The sequence below is a fragment of the Vulpes lagopus genome, chromosome 24, assembly GCF_018345385.1.
Source record: "Vulpes lagopus strain Blue_001 chromosome 24, ASM1834538v1, whole genome shotgun sequence".
Taxonomy (NCBI): Eukaryota; Metazoa; Chordata; class Mammalia; order Carnivora; family Canidae; genus Vulpes; species Vulpes lagopus.
Genome location: NC_054847.1, coordinates 44,935,818 through 44,954,403, shown reverse-complemented (window position 1 = coordinate 44,954,403; position 18,586 = coordinate 44,935,818). Strand labels below are relative to the sequence as shown.

Sequence of the window (18,586 nt, the reverse complement as noted above, 5' to 3'; positions counted from 1 at the left end):
AATACAGAATTAAGCAATTTAAGTATGTTTTAATTATTACCAATTTGTCAAATATTAAAACATAGGCTTATCTATAAAAGTGATAGGCAGAAGTGATTAATAAATTAAAATTATCTAAGATGAGGATATTTAAGTTTAAATGAAGTAGCAAACTTTCCAAGTACCATGGACAAAGCTACCAGAAACAGGTACATACAAATTATTAACATCAAATTGCTTTTGAGCTTGTTCTTTGAAACACTGTGCTATTACCATAAAAGAACTCTCTGATCTGTCACCCCTTACAAGCTCTAGACCCCTTAATGCAGTATTATTACCCACAAAACCTTAATAAATGGTAATTTTAAAAGAGCTAGATTTATCAGTACAGTAATATGTTTGAACCCTAATTTAATTTTGCACAAGTAAGTTCATACTGCTTTAGTACAGTATTAAAAACAATAAAATTAAGACATGGGAAGGAAAGTTATATTCCTCGAACTTAAACCAGCAAAAAGGTCATCCTCTTCATGACTTTACAAAGAAGTTTATTATATTTTATTTTTTAAAATTCTCCATTGCAAATAATAATAATCTTAGTACTAATACCATCTGGGTCATCTAAATGGAGATGTAGCTACTGCAAGTAAAGTACTATATCTATTAATAAAATAGAGGTAAATAATGCATAATTAATAGTGACATACATCATCAGGAAAGAAACCATTAAACTACCAAAAATCACTCTGATTTTGCCTCTCCTCTATATTTTGAAAACTAACTTGAAGAGTTCCAATGCCAATAAAGGAAAAACAAACAGTGGTCGTTCCAAGAACAATGTTTTCCCTCTGAAACTGCTGGCCTATGTGTGTACATCAGCATGCCATCTTTCCAGATTTAGAATGCTGCTGGAAATACCAACGTAAATGTTCTGTAAAAACAGCTCATTTATTTAAGGCAAGAATTTCCAATAGGAAGAAAAATTAAGGGGATATGCAGTTAAGAGAAAAAGTCACAGAACTCCTACCTGTTATAAATGCACTGTACTTAAAGTTACTCCCTGGATATCTACCCTAACTTTGTAATCTAAAAATTCATTCCCTGAAACTTAGGTAAAAACAAAATAAGTCCCCCTCTGGTACCTCTCTAACATATTCACAATGAAACACACACTCGAAATTAGCACAAATTCCTTAAACGCATGAATAAAAATAAGCAACTAATATATGGCATATCTCAAATGTATATTAATTTTATCGGAATATAAAAGCTACATTAATTTTTTGGAGTCTGTTAGTTTAAAATATATATTATAACTTATAATATAGCACTAAGTGCGTGTATGTGTATTACATACTTACAGATTCATTACTTTGAGAACTTTGCAATAAAACATTTCTTGGACAATGTGGATAGTAATAAATGGTAGAAAAGAAAAAAAAACTGGCCTAAAGCCCATTTGTTTTCCAAAGGGCAACACAACAGCAGCTTCACCAGTTGCTCAGAAGCCCCCCACAAACCAAGTTCCCTCATTCCATCTCCCCCAGGCATAAAGCAGCAGAAAGAAAACAGAAACCTTTGTTGCAGTATAAAACTGTAAAATCTTCCACCTTAAGTGAAAGACATGGCTTTATACTGTACCCAATAAAGTACAAACTAGTAATGTGTACCTTCATATGCTTTGTTTGCTTTTCTTAAAAAAAAAAAAAAAAAACCATAAATGAAAGAAGTTGGACAACACTACATACTACCTACCCATTTATATCAAGTACAAAAACAGGAAAAACTCATTTATGGTGTTAAAAGTTAGGATAGTGATTATCTTTGGGATACTTAGAGGAGAGCACAGGAAGGCTTCTGGGGTGCTAGATATTCTATTTCTCATACAGGTACTGGTCACATGGATGTGTTTACTTTGTGGAAACCCACCAAATTGTGCACTTATACTTCTGCCTTTTCTATGTTTTTGTTATACTTCTACAAAAAGACTTCATGAGGTCATACAAGGAAGAATTAGACCCCAGATCCTCTCCCCAGCTCCAGCAGAAGACAGTTTGTTCCCTGGAAGAAACTGAACTGGAGAGTCTCTGGCTCAAAGACCTCAGGCAGAGTAGAAAACACTGTTCTGAAAACAGGGAACAATTAAAAATCCACACACTATACCTTGAGATTCCAGCTGTCTTCCAATCATTCTGCTTCCTGAATCTTGGCATGCATTGCCCACAGAGAAGACCAAAGGATTCCTCCAAGTAAAACTGACATGCCTTAGGCAAAAGATCCACAGATATTGTCTCTGGAAGTTCCCCCAGTGAAACCACGAGCTCACCCCTGATAGCTATGGTAGGGAAGCTATATGGTGGAAAAGCACTGCCCACATATCACGGTACCCAACTCACTTCAGTGACTTACCATTAAATAGGAACAGAGAGCAAAGGGTCACCAAATAGTTACCTTTCTAACACAACAGTCAGACACCTACACAAACAGGGGGGAAAAACAGTGCAAGAAGGACATAAATAACTTTAATTTCCTCAGAAACAGAAGACATGCACCCATGAAAAAAAGATGAGAATGCTATTAAAATGCACACAAATTAAAAACAAACAAGAAAGAGCTATTGAAAAATAAAGACAGCAGAACTTCAGAAGGGTTAAGATAAAGTAGAGAACATCTGTCAAGAAATAGGGCATTAAGGCAAAGAGATAGGAAAATTACAGAATTAGAGGATAAAGAAGGAGGTCCTACCTAACTAACAGGAATTCAGGGGAAGACAAGAGAAAACCAAGATGGGGAAGAAAATGATCAAAAAACAGAATGAGAAAGTTTTCCAGAACTGAAGGACATAATTTTTTCAGATTGAGTGTCCCTCATAATGGATGAAATTAATAGAGTGCCATAAAAAGAAGATCCTAAAATCTTCTGGAGGTTGTTTAAAACAAACAAGTAAACAAAAGAGGAAAAAAGATCACCTACAAGGAGAGGAATCAGAATAGCATAACACTTTTTAATAGCAACTATAGCCCCTAGATCATAAGGGTACACTGGCTTCAAAATTCTAAGGGTACATGTTTTCCTACCTAGAAGCCAGCCAAGGTAACCATCCAAGTGGGAGAGAAAAATATTTTCAGATATGCAAAGTGTCTTATAAATTGGTCTCCCATGTCTCTTTTCTCAGGAAGGTATTCCATTAAAAAGAGGAAGTAAAGTAAGTCTTTCTTCAAGTTACTAGATGTCAGCAAACTCCAGGTCCAACACAGAGTAGATGAGAACCACCAGGAAAATGACAGAAGGTCATTTGAGGACGCCAGCTGTGCAGCAGGCTTACAGGGCAGGTAGCTACCCTAACTCTGGGAGGAAAGAAGTGTCCAAGAAAAAGGTGTCAAGAAGAATGTTAGAGTTCTGTCAGAAAACTTAGAAGACTAGAGAAAAAAAGTACACAAGTGAGAGATTACTCTCCAGCCAGCACAAGAGAGAAAATATAATTACCGCATTTAAGTGCCTTAAATGTGGCCCACAGCTCCACGCTCACAATAAGGACAAACTGACAGGAATCCACTGAGGGAACAGGAGGAGCAGCAGTTTGTGCAGATGGTGTGACAATGTCAAAGAGTTAAATCTTCACCTTCCATACTAAGTCAATATATAATGTCCAATAGCAAAAAAACAAAACAAAACAACAAAAAAAATAAAACCCACCAACCTAAAATAGCAATACATCCAGAGTACTTTTGAAGGTGGAGGAAAATAGCAAAAAAGAGCCAAAAGACTCAAAAGTGGTTGGGGCAGGGCTGGGGTTTAAAGATGGGCTGGAGTTCCATGCACATATATCTTAAGTCTTGTTGTTTATTAAGATTTTTTTAAAAATCTACATAGGATGTTATTCTGATAGAAAAAGAAGTTTAAATTTTAAACTACAAAACAAAACCAAGGAATGTACAAAATAGCAGACTTCTAAGAAAACGAGAGAGGGTGTATTAGAGCAGGAGAATGACACAAAGCTCCTGCCAGATCCAGGTGAGAGCAGAGAAGTACTTCCTCCAATAGCTGGTGGAGAGGCCATATGCTGAGGGATGAGGAGCACAGGAGAAGGGGGAGAATTATAAAGAAATTTACAGATGTAGGATCCACAGATATAGAAAGCCAATCAGAAAGCTCTGAAAGAACTAAAAAACAAGTAGGGCAATGTCCCAAATATCCTTTCACCTGGGTATTTATTTGTTTAGTTCACAAATGCTGGCTCTTTGGGAGCATCGTATTTCCTTATGGAATGAGAAGCATTTTGATTGTGTGTCTAGGTTTTAAATTTTGAAATTAAAAAAAAATTTTGAAATTATCATGAAACACGCAAATAGAGAAATACAAAAAAAATAATGATCATCCAAATATCCATTATTTAGCTTTTTCAAGTATTACTATTTGCCATATTTGCTTCTAATTTTTTTAAAGAAATAAATATGATGGATATGGTTGAAATCCTCTTCAGATCATTCCCCAATCTGATCCCCCTACACTGCCTCACAGCAGGTAACTAACTATTAATCTGAATTTGACATTTATGTTCTCCATTCACTCATCTCTAAAATGAGAGCTTTGGTTTGAATGAATTCTAATGCCCCTTTGCTGATGTCTTAGTATTCAATAGTAGGATATCAAGTTCTTGAAGTTCTGTAGTGGAAATGCAGAAGCCTGCACTGCTATGAAATACACAAGAGGCATCTGGGTGGCTCAGTCAGTTGACTGTCCTCCTCTTGATTTTGGCTCAGGCCATGATCTTAGGGTCTTGGAATCAGAGCCTGTGTCAGGCTCAGAGCTCAGCAGGGAGTCTCCTTCAGATTCTCTCTCCCTCCTTCCCCACTTTTTTCTCTCTCCCCTACTCTACTTTTGCGCTCTCTCTCAAATAAATGAACTAAATCTTAAAAAAAAAAATACACAAAAATATTTCAAAATCATTTTAAACTTCAAAAACAGACTGAATCATGATATAATTAATACTTAGGCAGAAAAATCATAGTAACTTTATTATGGTAGTGTCAGTAAAATTATTATTATCAACACAAAGGGCACATAAAAACTGAAGTTCAAGGATTTCACTGTGGTTTCTTCTCATTGTACCCATTTGCTACAGGGAAAAAGGAGGGAAGTGCTTGAGCACAATATCCTTCTTGGAGTTCTTACTGCCTAAATAACTAAATAAGTGCAGCACCCAACGGTCTGTTTTCACCATATTCTTTTCTTCAGGTAATCATAGCAAAAGTACTCTTTAAAATTACTTGTATGCAGCACAGGAAATACAGTCAATAATACTATAATAGTGTATAGTTTGTACAGTGGCAGAGGATAACTTGTGAGCATTTTGTAATTGTCAAATTACTACACTGTACACCTGAAACAAATCTATGTCAACTATATTTCAGTTAAAAATAAATCTAAAAATAATAATTTGAAATGCTAGTTTTACTTAGAAATGTCCTTCACAATGTAACAAAGTTATTTGTATTACATCTTGACCCCTGAATACATCTTTTTTATTTTCTGGGAGACAAAATGGGAAGTACACAAAAAGCACCTCTGCTGTATAGTAAAATATGATGGTTATCTCAAAGAAAACACTTGTATGATTATCTGAGCCGTGAGCCAAACTAGTCAATAATTCATGGAATATCACTTTTATGTGAAAGAACAACTGACAAATTCATTATTCAGACTTGGGTATTTGGCAGACATTTTCTCTACAATGAAGTGAGAAGGTCATTTCAGGAAAAACAACTGACGGTATTTGTTGCCAAGGACAGCCTTCAAGCTTCCAAATGAAAATCAAAATTTTGGAAAACTTACTTCCACCGTGAACTTGAGAACTTCCCAATACTTAAAGATTTTTCTGATGAGATCAGTGGTGGTATTAACAACTGTGATATCTTAAAATTGCACAATAAAATGTGTTAACATTTGGAATATCTCCATTATCTAATGAACCAGTATTTCCCAAATGACCAATAATTAATGCAGAAAAATGATGCATGGGCAAGGACCCAATCAAAGTGCAAGAAAGATCAACAGAAGCTAATGTAAAATAATTTTTTAAAGTTTAACAACAGGGTTTTAGATTCAATGCTGGAATCAACATTTACGAAATGACTACTTGTCAAGTTTTGGTATAGTATCAAAGAAGACTATTCACATTTGTCTGAAAAGACCATTAGAACAGTCTCCTCTTTTCCAATTACACATAGCACAAACTTTATAATAAACACATACTGGGTTATTCTTCCTGAATATTAAAAACCATGAACACATAATCACGATGGTGTTACCATAGGTTAATCTCAGATCATTATCTGCCATTTAGAACAAATGAACAATTCATTGTTTATTTAAGAGTTACAGTCTTCTGCGGTTATAGTCTTATATATCTGCAACAAATATATAAGAGGCTTAATTTACCACAGAATCAAGAATGATTGTTGCTCTAAAAAGTAAATGAATATAGTAAATTCTTAAATCTGTTTTAGGTACATGCAAATAAAGTCCCTTCTCTCCAGTTATAAAGCAGACTGTTTTCATCTAACAGTAGACTCTTGAAACCTACACGCTAATCACCCAGATGATCTGGTATTAGTGGATTTAAACCTTAGTTCTTAAACTAGTAGGGAAATGTTTTTTCACAGAAAAAAAATGTACTTTTTATAACTTTCAAAAGTAATAGTTTAATCTGTAGTTCAGAAGTAACAGATATCACACACAGATTTATTTGTAGATCAAGTGTTTTCAAGAGAAATCTTCTTCTAAAAAAAAGAGAAATCTTCTTCTTACATAAATCTATCCAGTTAATGAATATCATAAATCATTTATTTCAAAGGCAGGGACCTTGAAAAAAATTCAGATGGAATTGATAATATCCTTACTTTCATAAAATCCTATTACTCTGCCCTCTGAACGAGAAAGGTTACACGCTTTTTTAGCTTTTTTTTTTTTTTTTTTTTTTGCTTTTTTAGCTTTTTAAGCCAGAATATTCAAGAAACAATCAGAAGCTACCCATTTTTGTATGCTCACCTTTGCAGTTCGTTGAGCCCCCTGGCAGTTGGCAGGCAGGGATTTTGCCTTAGGAAGTTTTGTTTTAAGTTGAGATGAGTGAGGTCTTGGCTGTAGAAGAGGTTGGCAGGCAGATGCTCCAGGCTACAACATGAGAGGTCCACTGAGCTAATGCGCTGTGATGCAACCTGGAGGGGGATAAAACCCAGCCTGATTTTAATACCCTCCATTTATCCTACAGATGCCCTCTATGGATGGAAATATAATGACCCCATTGAGAACACAGACATATTATACAAGTGCCACTAGTAGTCCAAATATAAACCAGTAGAGTATTTACTTACTATAGAATTGAGTCAGGTACCATGAAAGCGGAAAACAGTGTCCCTGCCTGGGAGGCACTTAGAGTAACCTGGTATAGGAGACAGGTTACAAAAAGCACAGATTATCCTATCAGGTTCAGTGATACCAGTAATCTCCTCCAACCGTGGGTTAAGTTCCTAAAAACATTCATGGTAAGAGAATTCAGAGCTAAATAATACAAGACTCTAGAATAAATACTGGGTTAGGAGATAGACACTAAGGTCTAGATGGAACCTATCAAAGCCCTTGAATATACAGATTTAAAACAGCACAAATAAAAGTAGTATCCATGGCCTTGTACACATCTTTAATAGTAATGGTAGCATATGATCAGATTCCATTGCCTGCTTGCTCTCAACTTCTCGGGTTATCTTTCGCACATAGCTTCAGTGAGATGCTGACAAATTCATTGTGCTTTTGCTTCATGTAAGTATTCTAAGGAAAATTTATTTTCTGTCTGATTATTTATCCACATAGTCAAAGCCTTCATGGTTGAATGACTTATTGTGGTGAGAGTCCCAGGGCCAAAGACCAACTAGTGTGCTAGAGACAGAGCACTGGATGATCTGTATTTCTCAAATGCTTTCTCCCATATTTCAGGTCATGTGGTGCCACTTTATGCCTCTGTATGTGGCTTCAGTCCCTCTGACACACACCTTGGCTTCTCTCCTCAGAGAGGCCATGAGAATTCTATGGGAATTCTGTTCTAAGCTCTGGGTTGATTCTCCCTCATGCTCTTTATTTTTACCAAAGCTTTATGGTAGAAACATCACTCCTTAACTATGATCAATCTGATATCCTCTTCTATTACCAAACTCCAGCTTTTTCTTTCCCAGTTACAGAAAGCAGTAGAGCATGGTCTTCAGGAGTGTGACTCTGGGGTCCATGTGCAACTTTACATTCCAGTTCCCCCAAGTAGGAGCTGAGAGAACCTGAACCAATCACGGAGCCCCCACAAGCTCCAGTTTTCACATCTGTGTAACAGGTGTAAGGGTGACATCTACAAGACAGCACAGAAACAGCATTCACTACACAGTGACTGCTAGTACTATCGCTATTAGTATTAGCAGTACTGCCAAATAGAATGATTCACATCTTACATCTACTGAAATCCAAATTCTCCTGACACTAAAAAGGTATTCAGAAGTAAATTTGCATAAAAATTATTCTGCTGATAGCATATTTGAGGTTAGAAAGAAATTACTGTGCACATATAGAGCTAAGGGGAGAGTGGGGTAAAAACAGCCTGGCAGGGCTCAATTCAAAAGACTTTACAGAGGAAGTCTGAGTTTGCTTCTTAGCAACCATATCTTTTCTTGAATTTTCACTATTAAAAAAGAAAAAGAAGAAATTGTTTACCACAGAAGAAAGGAAGGAAGGGAGGGAGGGAGGGAATCCCAAATAGGGCCAAATCACCCACATACACCAAAAGATGTGAGAAGAGCCTTGAGGAATGTAATGTGCCTGAAAGGCAGGTGCAAACACTCACAGGAACCTGTTCACAGGAAGCGCGGGTGCACAGATGTTGAGCACACAATGGTGTGCCAGGCCTTCTATCTCCTACAGTACAACAGTAAACAAGGCAGCACAGTCTCTGCCCTGAGTGAACACACTTCAAGAGAAGGAGAGAGGACTTAAGGTACTACATGATAATGGTTACAATAATCAGAAGTACAAGGGCACAGAGTATGATCTAGGAAGTCAAGGAAGGCTTCCCAGAGGACCTAATGTCCAAACTCAAACTTAAAACTCAAGTGGAAATCTGTGTTTTTGTCTACCTCAAATCCTTTTTCCATATATTCCTATAGCAATCCTTCCAACACCTGAGATCCCAAGAACAAAGCATGCTGACCCTCTGGCCATAGGGGTAGGCATATTCTCCAGACTTCAGCAACCAGAATACCCCATCTACTGAACCCACAGACTGATCCAACAGGTACTAAGCTAGGCTAACCAGAGGCCTTCTCTGAGATTTATATATTGTGAAGCCAGGAGAGAGGGAGAAAACACAAACACACACGACTCCATATACCATGTATAAATAGTTATGAAGCAGTAACTATTAACTGCATAAACCATACATTGGTCACATGCCAAATTAACGACAGTGACTGCTTCTAGATGGATAAGGAAGGAAAAGGAAATAGGAATGAGAAGATAGGAGATTTGGAATTTATCTGTAATGATTATTTCCTTGTAAGAGGACAGTGGAAGATATGAAGAACTATGGGAACACATTAACAACTGGGGAAGACAAGTACATGGAAATTGTAATATTATTCTTTGTGCTCTTCTGTGTGTTTAATTTTTAAAAAAGTGTAATTTCAATGAAAATTTCAGTTAAAGAAGAAAATGGATGAGAGTAGCCTTCTGGCTTTCCTTGCATTCAGTGTTCTACTAGGTGGTACACCAGGGACAATAATTCTTCCAAGGACCCCCTTAAACCCACTGTAATGCAATGAATCATGGCCCCAAAAAAGGATTTGAGATAGACAAAACCACAGATTTCCACATCCTAATCCCTGGAGTCTATAAATATTATCTTACATGGGAAGAGTGAATATTACCTTATATGACAAGAAGCATTTCTTAAGGATCTTGAGAGAAGGTGCTCATCCTGGATTATGCGGGTGGGCCCTAAGTATGATTATGTGTATCCTTATTAAGGGAGAGGCAGAAGGAGTTTAAGGGAGACACAGAAGAAGAGAAGTCTATGTGACTACATGAGGGCAGAGACCAGAGAAATACAGGCCACCAGCTAAAGAATGTTTAGAGCCACCAGAAGCTGGAAGAGGCAAGGAATGGATTCTCTCCTAGAGCCTTCAGAGGGGTATGGTCGTGCCAACACTTTGATTTTGGACTTCTGCATAAAGTTCTGTTGTTTTAAAGTCACCAAGGTTTTGTTAATTTTTTTTTTTTTTTATTGATTTATGATAGTCACACAAAGAGAGAGAGAGAGAGGCAGAGACATAGGCAGAGGGAGAAGCAGGCTCCATGCACCGGGAGCCCGATGTGGGATTCGATCCTGGGTCTCCAGGATCACGCCCTGGGCCAAAGGCAGGCGCCAAACCGCTGTGCCACCCAGGGATCCCGGTTTTGTTAATTTGTAAACTAATATACCACTTCATAATTTTTTCCGGAGTACTTCTCATTTTCATTCACTCAACATGTTTATTGAATACCTACTATGCGCCAGTTACTGATCTTGGTAAGTACTTGGTTTGCTTCAGTGAACAAAATTAAGATACTTGCCTCCATCAAACTTAGATCTCATACATAAGTAAATTATATGTTAAAAACTGGCAAACACTATGGAAAAAATAGAGCAAGGAAAAGGGGGTCAGGATTGTTTGAACTGTGGGTAGGTTATATTTAAATAGGTTGGTCAGGGTGGGCTCCCCTGAAAAGGTGACATTTAGACACTGAGGATATGAAGAAGACACTGAACTGATGTGTCTAGAGGAACACTCCAGGCAAAGGAAGTAGCAAGTCTACAGGCCCTAGAAAGGGGTGTGCCTGGCATGTTCAAGGAACATCATGGAGACCATAAGGTAAGGGGACCTGTAATGAGATCAGAAAGGTAAGGGGTAGGGGTACACAGCAGATCTGGCAGGGCCTTTTAGATCACTGCAAACACTCTGGCTTTTAATGTGAACAAAATGGGAAGCATGGAAAGGCTCTGAAAATCTCTGTCTCTAGACTGTAAGCTCCATAAGGGCAGGGATTTTTGCCTATTTTGTTCACTAATTATACCCCCTGCTCAGTACTTGGTGACCCTCGAAAAAGTATTTGCCAGAAGAATGGCCACTGGACTACTTTACAGCCCTTTCTTTCTCACCAGCTTGCATCTGACCCACCTAGTATATTCTTTCACACAGAGACTACTTTCAAGAGGACAAATCCTATTTCGATGGAAGCATCACACTACTCTCTTTGAACAACTGAAAGATAATGATTAAATGTCAAGTGGTATTTGATTCCTTTCCTTGTTCTGGACCGCGAGCTGTTGCTGCTGGAAACAGGGAAGAAACCACATTAACAAGGATACAATGAGCAAGAGCGGGGCAGTGGGGGGGGCGGGGGGCGTCGTGGCAGAGCTAGAATAGCTACAGCAAGAACAGAAATGCTGGCAGCAGGGCAGAAAGCTGCTAAGGTGGCCACAAAAGCTACCATGAGTTGCACCTCTACCCAGTCCCTGTGACAAAGGGAGCCTGAAGCACTTCCACCCAGACCAGCCTGGGCACCTAAGGATACGACCTCAAAGAGGTTTTGCTCAAATCCCAAATGAAAAAACTAGCAGCTGGACTGCCCAAAGCAGCTGTGACCCACATACATAGCACCTATTAAAACTAAGATCCTTCACAGGAAAGACCTAAATAAGTAATAAAAATAAATCAAAAAGCCACCTAGCTACACCTCAGGGCAAGTAGTCTTTTATTATTACTCTTTTATTTTTTTTAAGTAGTAGGAATAACAATAATTCCAGCTAACATTTAGGGGGTGCTTCACTTGTGGAAGGCCCTCTTCCAACCACTTTAGCCATCATATTTAGTCTTCACAACAACTCAGTGTAGCAATGACTTATCCCCATTTCAAAGATGAAGGGTAAGCTGAGTCACAGGGCACGTCCATGGCCACACAGTTCAAGCACAGCAGAACCTGAGTTTGCAGAAGGGCTTGTACTTATAACTTCCGTGATAAAATAATAACAGAACCCCTTAGGCCACAGCAAAGATGATCAGATGTCATCCCTAGGATGAGCTTAAGGCTCAGGAAGGGCAATACAGAAGACAGTCCCCCTTGAGAAAAGCAGAAAGTACCTGCTGCCTACAGACTCTAGGGAAGGGTGAAGCCCCAGGGGGGCACTGTTCCTTGACATCATGGACTCTGCCCAGTCCTGTCTACACTGCTTGTCCACCTGGGCAGCGGTGATGCCACCTGGTAAGCACCGAATTGAATCTTAAAAGGTTACAGGACAAGTTTTAAAAGTTATAGAAAGTTGGGGGAAAAGTGAAAGAAAAAAGCATGTGCAGAAACTGCCTCAACTCTTTGTTATAGGAAGGACCTCACAGTTAGAATATGCAATCCTTTTGGCAAAAGCTACTGTACACCTATTATACTTCCCAATATCAAGACAGTGGAAGACCAAAGTTGAAACCCAAGCAACTTGACGTGCAAGAGAAAGAGCACAGTCTTAACAATCAGGGTGTACAAACAACTCTATCACTTCCTAGCCATATGGCTCTGGATAAGTCACTCCATCCATCTGTCCTTTTGCTCCCTCAACACTAAAGTGGAATAGACAGTACCTACCCTTTGAATTTACCAAGCTGCTGTAAATAATATTCTCCTCATTTAAAAAAAAAATCAGGAGAGGCTCTGCAGACACAGTATCCCTTGACCAGTATCCACAGTTGCATGCAGTACAAACTTGTAACACAAAAAGGATGATAGCAGAGACAACTGCTCTCGCCACCTTGAGCAGTTACACAGATAAAGCTCAATCAAAGGCAGAACATGAACTACACATGAAGGGATTCATGATTCTGTTAGAAGATCAGTTCAATATAACTGTGATAGGGAAATCAGTGCTAGTCTGGATTAACAGCAAAACTTCTTTTTTTTTTTTTTTTTTAATTTTTTTTATTTATTTATGATAGTCACAGAGAGAGAGAGGGGCAGAGACACAGGCGGAGGGAGAAGCAGGCTCCATGCACCGGGAGCCCGATGTGGGATTCGATCCTGGGTCTCCAGGATCGCGCCCTGGGCCAAAGGCAGGCGCCAAACCGCTGCGCCACCCAGGGATCCCAACAGCAAAACTTCTTTTGAAGGCTTTAAGAGTTGGTGAACTAATCACCAACCTACATGTAGGTTCATGGAGGGGAAATCCCATTCCGGAAGACACATAAAAGTGACATGAATTCTAGTCACCTTCTCAGGTTGTCTTTTTTCCAAATTACTTGTAAATATGTGTGTGTGGTGGGGGGTAGACGGAGTTCACTTGGATCTCAAAATATCTCCCCCAAAGAACACTATGGGATAAAATATAAAAATTATAATATGAACATCAACAAACTTTTCAGACTACCTACTGGACTTCCAGATATTTCTAACATGCTACTCAGCTCAACACTTTGCTCAGTTGTTTCTTGGCAAGCTTTTAGGACACTTATGTCAAAACTAGTCTCTACTTTGAGTCTAGCTGAGTTGCATTTCTAACCCAAAAATATCTCTATCCTAACTTATCCTTGCTATGCTTTTGAAATTATCATCTTCTCCTACAACAGAACTGTCCTCCACATTATTCCCATTACTCCTGATGTTCACTTTGTGGGCAATCATCTTTTATTAGCAAGGGAAAGCTTAGAAAAACATTCAAGTGATTTTTTTGTTGTTGTTGCTACCACTATATTTTAATGAAGTGGCATTTATCCTTATTACGTGCCAAACATGCTCAAAAATTAAGCAAAATGACCCTGAAAGGCTTGGTCAAAGCAGCTGAAATAGCACGAGTAATTCTGCTTGTGTAAAGCAAAAGACTGCTGTTCACCAGTATAATGAGTCATTAATTGCTCTGGCCTAACCTTCAGTGGCTTGGGAAATTATGCCCTGGCTACAGGGATAGTCTCTGGGGAGTTTATTCGACTTCTATAAAAAATTCTTAACCTCTTAACTGACCTAGTTTTAATTCTCACCTCCTAAAAAATGTTTTGGGAAGGCATGAGGTAGAAGAATATGAATTTAGAAGAATGTTTATTAATCTTTTAGCTAAACATTCTAGCAACTTATTTTCAACTTCATCTTAGCAAGTTTTTTAATACCTTCTAAATGAAGTTTCCAATTTTAATAAAATTAAAATTAACACTGCCTTACAACATGTGATCATTTTCTTTAAAAAGAATTCTATAAATTTCTACAAGAAACACTTTCAATTGACCCCAGACCTTTTTGCAATGACATCTCTCTTGATCCTGTACTAACCTTACCATTTTATAAAATCTGTTTAACAGATGAAGAAAACTCTAGTATAAAATTAATTACAATATATACATGAATAGGAGCCACTAATTAATAATTAATTGGTAATCATTAATAATTAGTAATTACTATACTTAATAGGAGCAAAGCAAGGTGCCAATTTTGTTAGAACACTGTTAAAGCATCAGGCTATAACAATACAGAAAAAAACAATACTGAGAAATTTAGAATAAGAGTGCCACCTAAGCATCCAGGTCTCTCTTTGCCAAGGGAATGGATGGGGATGAGTGAATCTTTCAACACATGTTTATCATTTGCCTCAATGAACCAGGCACTATACTTGGACCTAGAGAGACATACTCTATGTCTTCAAAAGCTTGGTCTCTTGAGACACAGATACCTAAACAACAGTCATTCAAGAAGGTACACCAATGGTGTGATGAGAGCAAGCACAAAGAGCAGAGAACACAAATCTCAGGGCAATGCTGTGACAATTCCAGCACCTACATTCCCCTCCCTTAACAAAATGGGCAGGTATTCCCAGGCACCTGGGCAGAGATTTGCACATCTCCACCAAGAGCAGACACAACTGTGGTATTTGTCCAGGGAGCTCCTTGCATAGCCTCAACTGGAAATGCAGACCCGGCACCACCTTTCTTGGCAGAAGCAACAGTGAGAAACTCCAAGGAGATGGCACCACCAGCCTCCCAGAATCACTCCTGTGTTGCTCTGGCAGTTATCTCCCCTCCACACACACAAACCCCATTGTGTTTCTGAGTAACACAGAAAAACAGAGCTTGGCTTGGGTGGAGATCAAATCTGAACTCAGAGTTCCTTCCTCATTTCCTTATTGGCAAACTGGGTGTAAACAGTCCCTTTAGACAGTGGCCACCTGAGAAAGTGGCATCGCCCTGACATGGGGAAGGGGAAAGATAGCCAACCACCAAAACAAAAAACAAAAAACAAACAAACAAACAAAAAACAAAAACCCTGAATTCTAACTTTCTGGTAAAAGAAGTGATATAAATGTATACTTAAAAGATTCTACTATTATGGGGATCCCTGGGTGGCGCAGGGGTTTAGCGCCTGCCTTTGGCCCAGGGCGCGATCCTGGAGACCCGGGATCGAATCCCACGTTGGGCTCCCGGTGCATGGAACCTGCTTCTCCCTCTGCCTGTGTCTCTGCCTCTCTCTCTCTCTGTCTGTGTGACTATCATAAATAAATAAAAATTTAAAAAAAATTTAAAAAAAGATTCTACTCTTAGAAATAAGGTACTTGGCTTTGTATTTTAAGCTCCAAATCTAATATACAAGGTCCAGTATTTTAGATATACAGAGGTCACTGATATTTTTCTAATTATTCCATGATTCCTTACTTTATAAAATTATAAATCAAACCAGTGGGTAGAAGAACTCTTCAGAGCAGCTGCAGGGAATGCAATACTCTGAGTTACAAATATTGAGATTTTTCAAGATAAGCATATATATAATGGAAACTAAACTCTTATGGATATATATATATATATATAGGACATATATATATATATATATAGGACATATATATAAGGATATGTAAATATATATTTACATTGGTCTAAATACTCAGATTAAAATAACAACTCTATAATATTAACATGGCTAGATACAAAGATGTGATTGATCATATATGTTAAGTTCATGATATGGCAATATTTGACAAGTTTTTGAAGACTTAGGCAACAGCAGCCTGTCCCCTCAACAAGGAAATCAATTTATTAATGATTATCAATTTAATCTGCCTCAGATGACTCAGAAAGCATCTCAGATTTCTTAACTATGTCTTGGTCATTGTTTAAGAAGATCGATGACGCTCCTGTCCCTAGCAGCATATCCCACACAACTGACTGTGACAAACCACCTTTTATTCTATCACTGAGCTGCCTGGATTCTGCCGACAACTGTATATATGAAGTACTTCCCTTTGACATTTTCAGTAAATTTCAGTTGTTACTTGAGTCTTGGTTTGTTTTGTCCCCTCAGGCCACTGTAAAATATCAGAAGTACAATTAAAGAAAAAAGAGCAAGGTAGCAGAACTTCCTGCATAAAACAGTGCTGGATACCATATACCATAGAGTGCCCTCATCTGCAAATTGGAGATGTGATAGTATCTCTTCCAGAGTGACTACTATCTTCTGTTGTAAAGCCTGAGGTCGTAGAGTTGTAATGAGTACCTATCTCACAAGGCTGCTATAAAGCACCTAGAAGTGTGCTTGGCACATAGAAAAGATACCAAAACATTTAGTTATTTCTATTGGCATTATTGTGGTCACTACTAGATCAATTCAAGGGCTAAGTAACTTTGTTAACAAAATATATCAATGAGTTGGGGATTAAAAACAAAAGCTCTTTTTATTTTGGTGTTGACCTCATGAATGAATAACTAATTCACTTTGGATACAATGTGTGAAGAAAGGAAGACGATGGTGCTCCCCAGCTGGTATCTGCAAGTACGCGTATCAATAAACCAGGTAACACCCGAAAGGAAGCTGAGGAAGGGATCTGGGAGCCATGTGACAGAGAGACTTGTTGGAACTACCAGGGATGCTCCTCCTGATAACAGACTGTCAAGGGGTGAGGGATGGCAGAGAAATCATGGTAACTTCCATATTCAGAAGTTACCAACTGGGGAAGAAGTAGAATTAGCTCATGTTATACCAGAGAGCAAAGCTGGATCAACAGGTTGAAGCCACAGGATACAGACTTCAGCTCACTGGTAAGGAAGAGCTGTCTGGGCAGACACTACAGGTGTCTGAAACACTAGAGACAGTTTTTAGGAGGGAAGGAAGTCTGGGACTCCAGAAAGTCCTTTTCGTATCTTGAATTTGAAGTCTCTAAACTAAGACCACTGATCATGGCTACAATTTAAGGTTAAAGTAAAGAAATTTCGAAGAAAATGCCAAATAATTGTTAAGATAATTATTCCAGAAAACTACACTAGGTAATACTACCTTTTTGGTGATTACGTGACAAGGGCCCTTTCCAATCTTAAAATAATACGTTGTAACTTTAAGCACAGCTGTAAGCCCCTCACTTGAAAAGGTGAATGAATTTTATTAAAAGTAATAACAATATACAGATAAATCCCACATGAGGAGCACATCTCTTCCATTTGCTGAGATCCTAATCTAGAAGTGGAGTCTGGAAGAGTGCCCAGCATAAAGAAAGGGTGGAATTAGTCTTCTCCTTTCCCTCCCCATGTCTCTCGGGGCAACTCTGTAGAAACACCAACAAAGCTGCAGAAGAAGAGGGAGGGGGTGACAGACCTGAGGAGGGAAGACAGAGACACAGGGGATGAGTTTAACCCAGTAAATGTACAAGCCAGCAGTGTTTCACAAAAGTACGGCTCTTTTGTTAGGGTATGGGAAGCAAATGTTTTTTTTTTTTTTTACTTGTATAAAACTGGATTATAAAACTTTGGAGAAAATTAAATGGCTTTAAACTGAAATGACTCAATTCAAGGAAAAAACCCTTCTTTAGGAATATGTTAACTAGGATTTCAGAACCAATAGCTGCCACAGGAAAAAAAGAACAGACAGGATTAGCAATGTGGAAATAAGATGAAGCATAATTATAACCACAAAGAGATCATTTTAAGTATTTTTACTAACTTAATCAGTTTTATGTATTACAAAAACAAAACTTAATGCAATCCAAAATATTTCAAAGCAGAATTCCTAAGTTCCCTAATTTCATAAACTGTTGCTCATATCTATAATAAGAAAAGATTGCATACCATGAATTTCTATATAACGAATCCATTACTATGCTGTAAAGTTAGTTATAATAATCAAATTTCCCCCAGGAAATGACATGGAACTAGCAGGAAACAATCTAGACTGGCCAGTACTTTTTTTTACTTTATCTAGCTTCTATTTTTGTTTTCTTTCTCATGCTGCTCAGACATCTGTGATATGACTATGTTTTCACATTTTACCCAGCTGTGCCTTTGTACATACTTTACATCTCTCCTTGAAATACTTTTCCCCTCATCCTTGTGGTGAACTCCTATTCATCCTTCAGAATTCAATTTGCCCATTACTTCTTTGAAGTCTTCCTGTACCCAAATAGCTCATATACTGGATTTCCAATTTTCTTCTCACGTCTTCACTACAGCGTTGGTATAAGAGCAATCTCCTTGATGTATTATAAGCTAAATCCTTGTCACTTGCTTCACTTAAGATTCTACCACAGATCTGT

The 18,586-nt window shown here is 38.1% G+C and overlaps 1 protein-coding gene across 1 annotated transcript in view; it reads right to left on the bottom strand.

The window, feature by feature from the left end:
* The window catches only part of PHLPP1 (PH domain and leucine rich repeat protein phosphatase 1), a 208,016-nt gene that overhangs the window by 71,956 nt on the left and 117,474 nt on the right, over positions 1-18,586 (bottom strand). Inside the window, exon 4 of the mRNA XM_041739968.1 lies at positions 7,030-7,196. Within this exon, the coding sequence (XP_041595902.1) occupies positions 7,030-7,196 (167 nt within the window). The remainder of the gene's footprint in view (positions 1-7,029; positions 7,197-18,586) is intronic.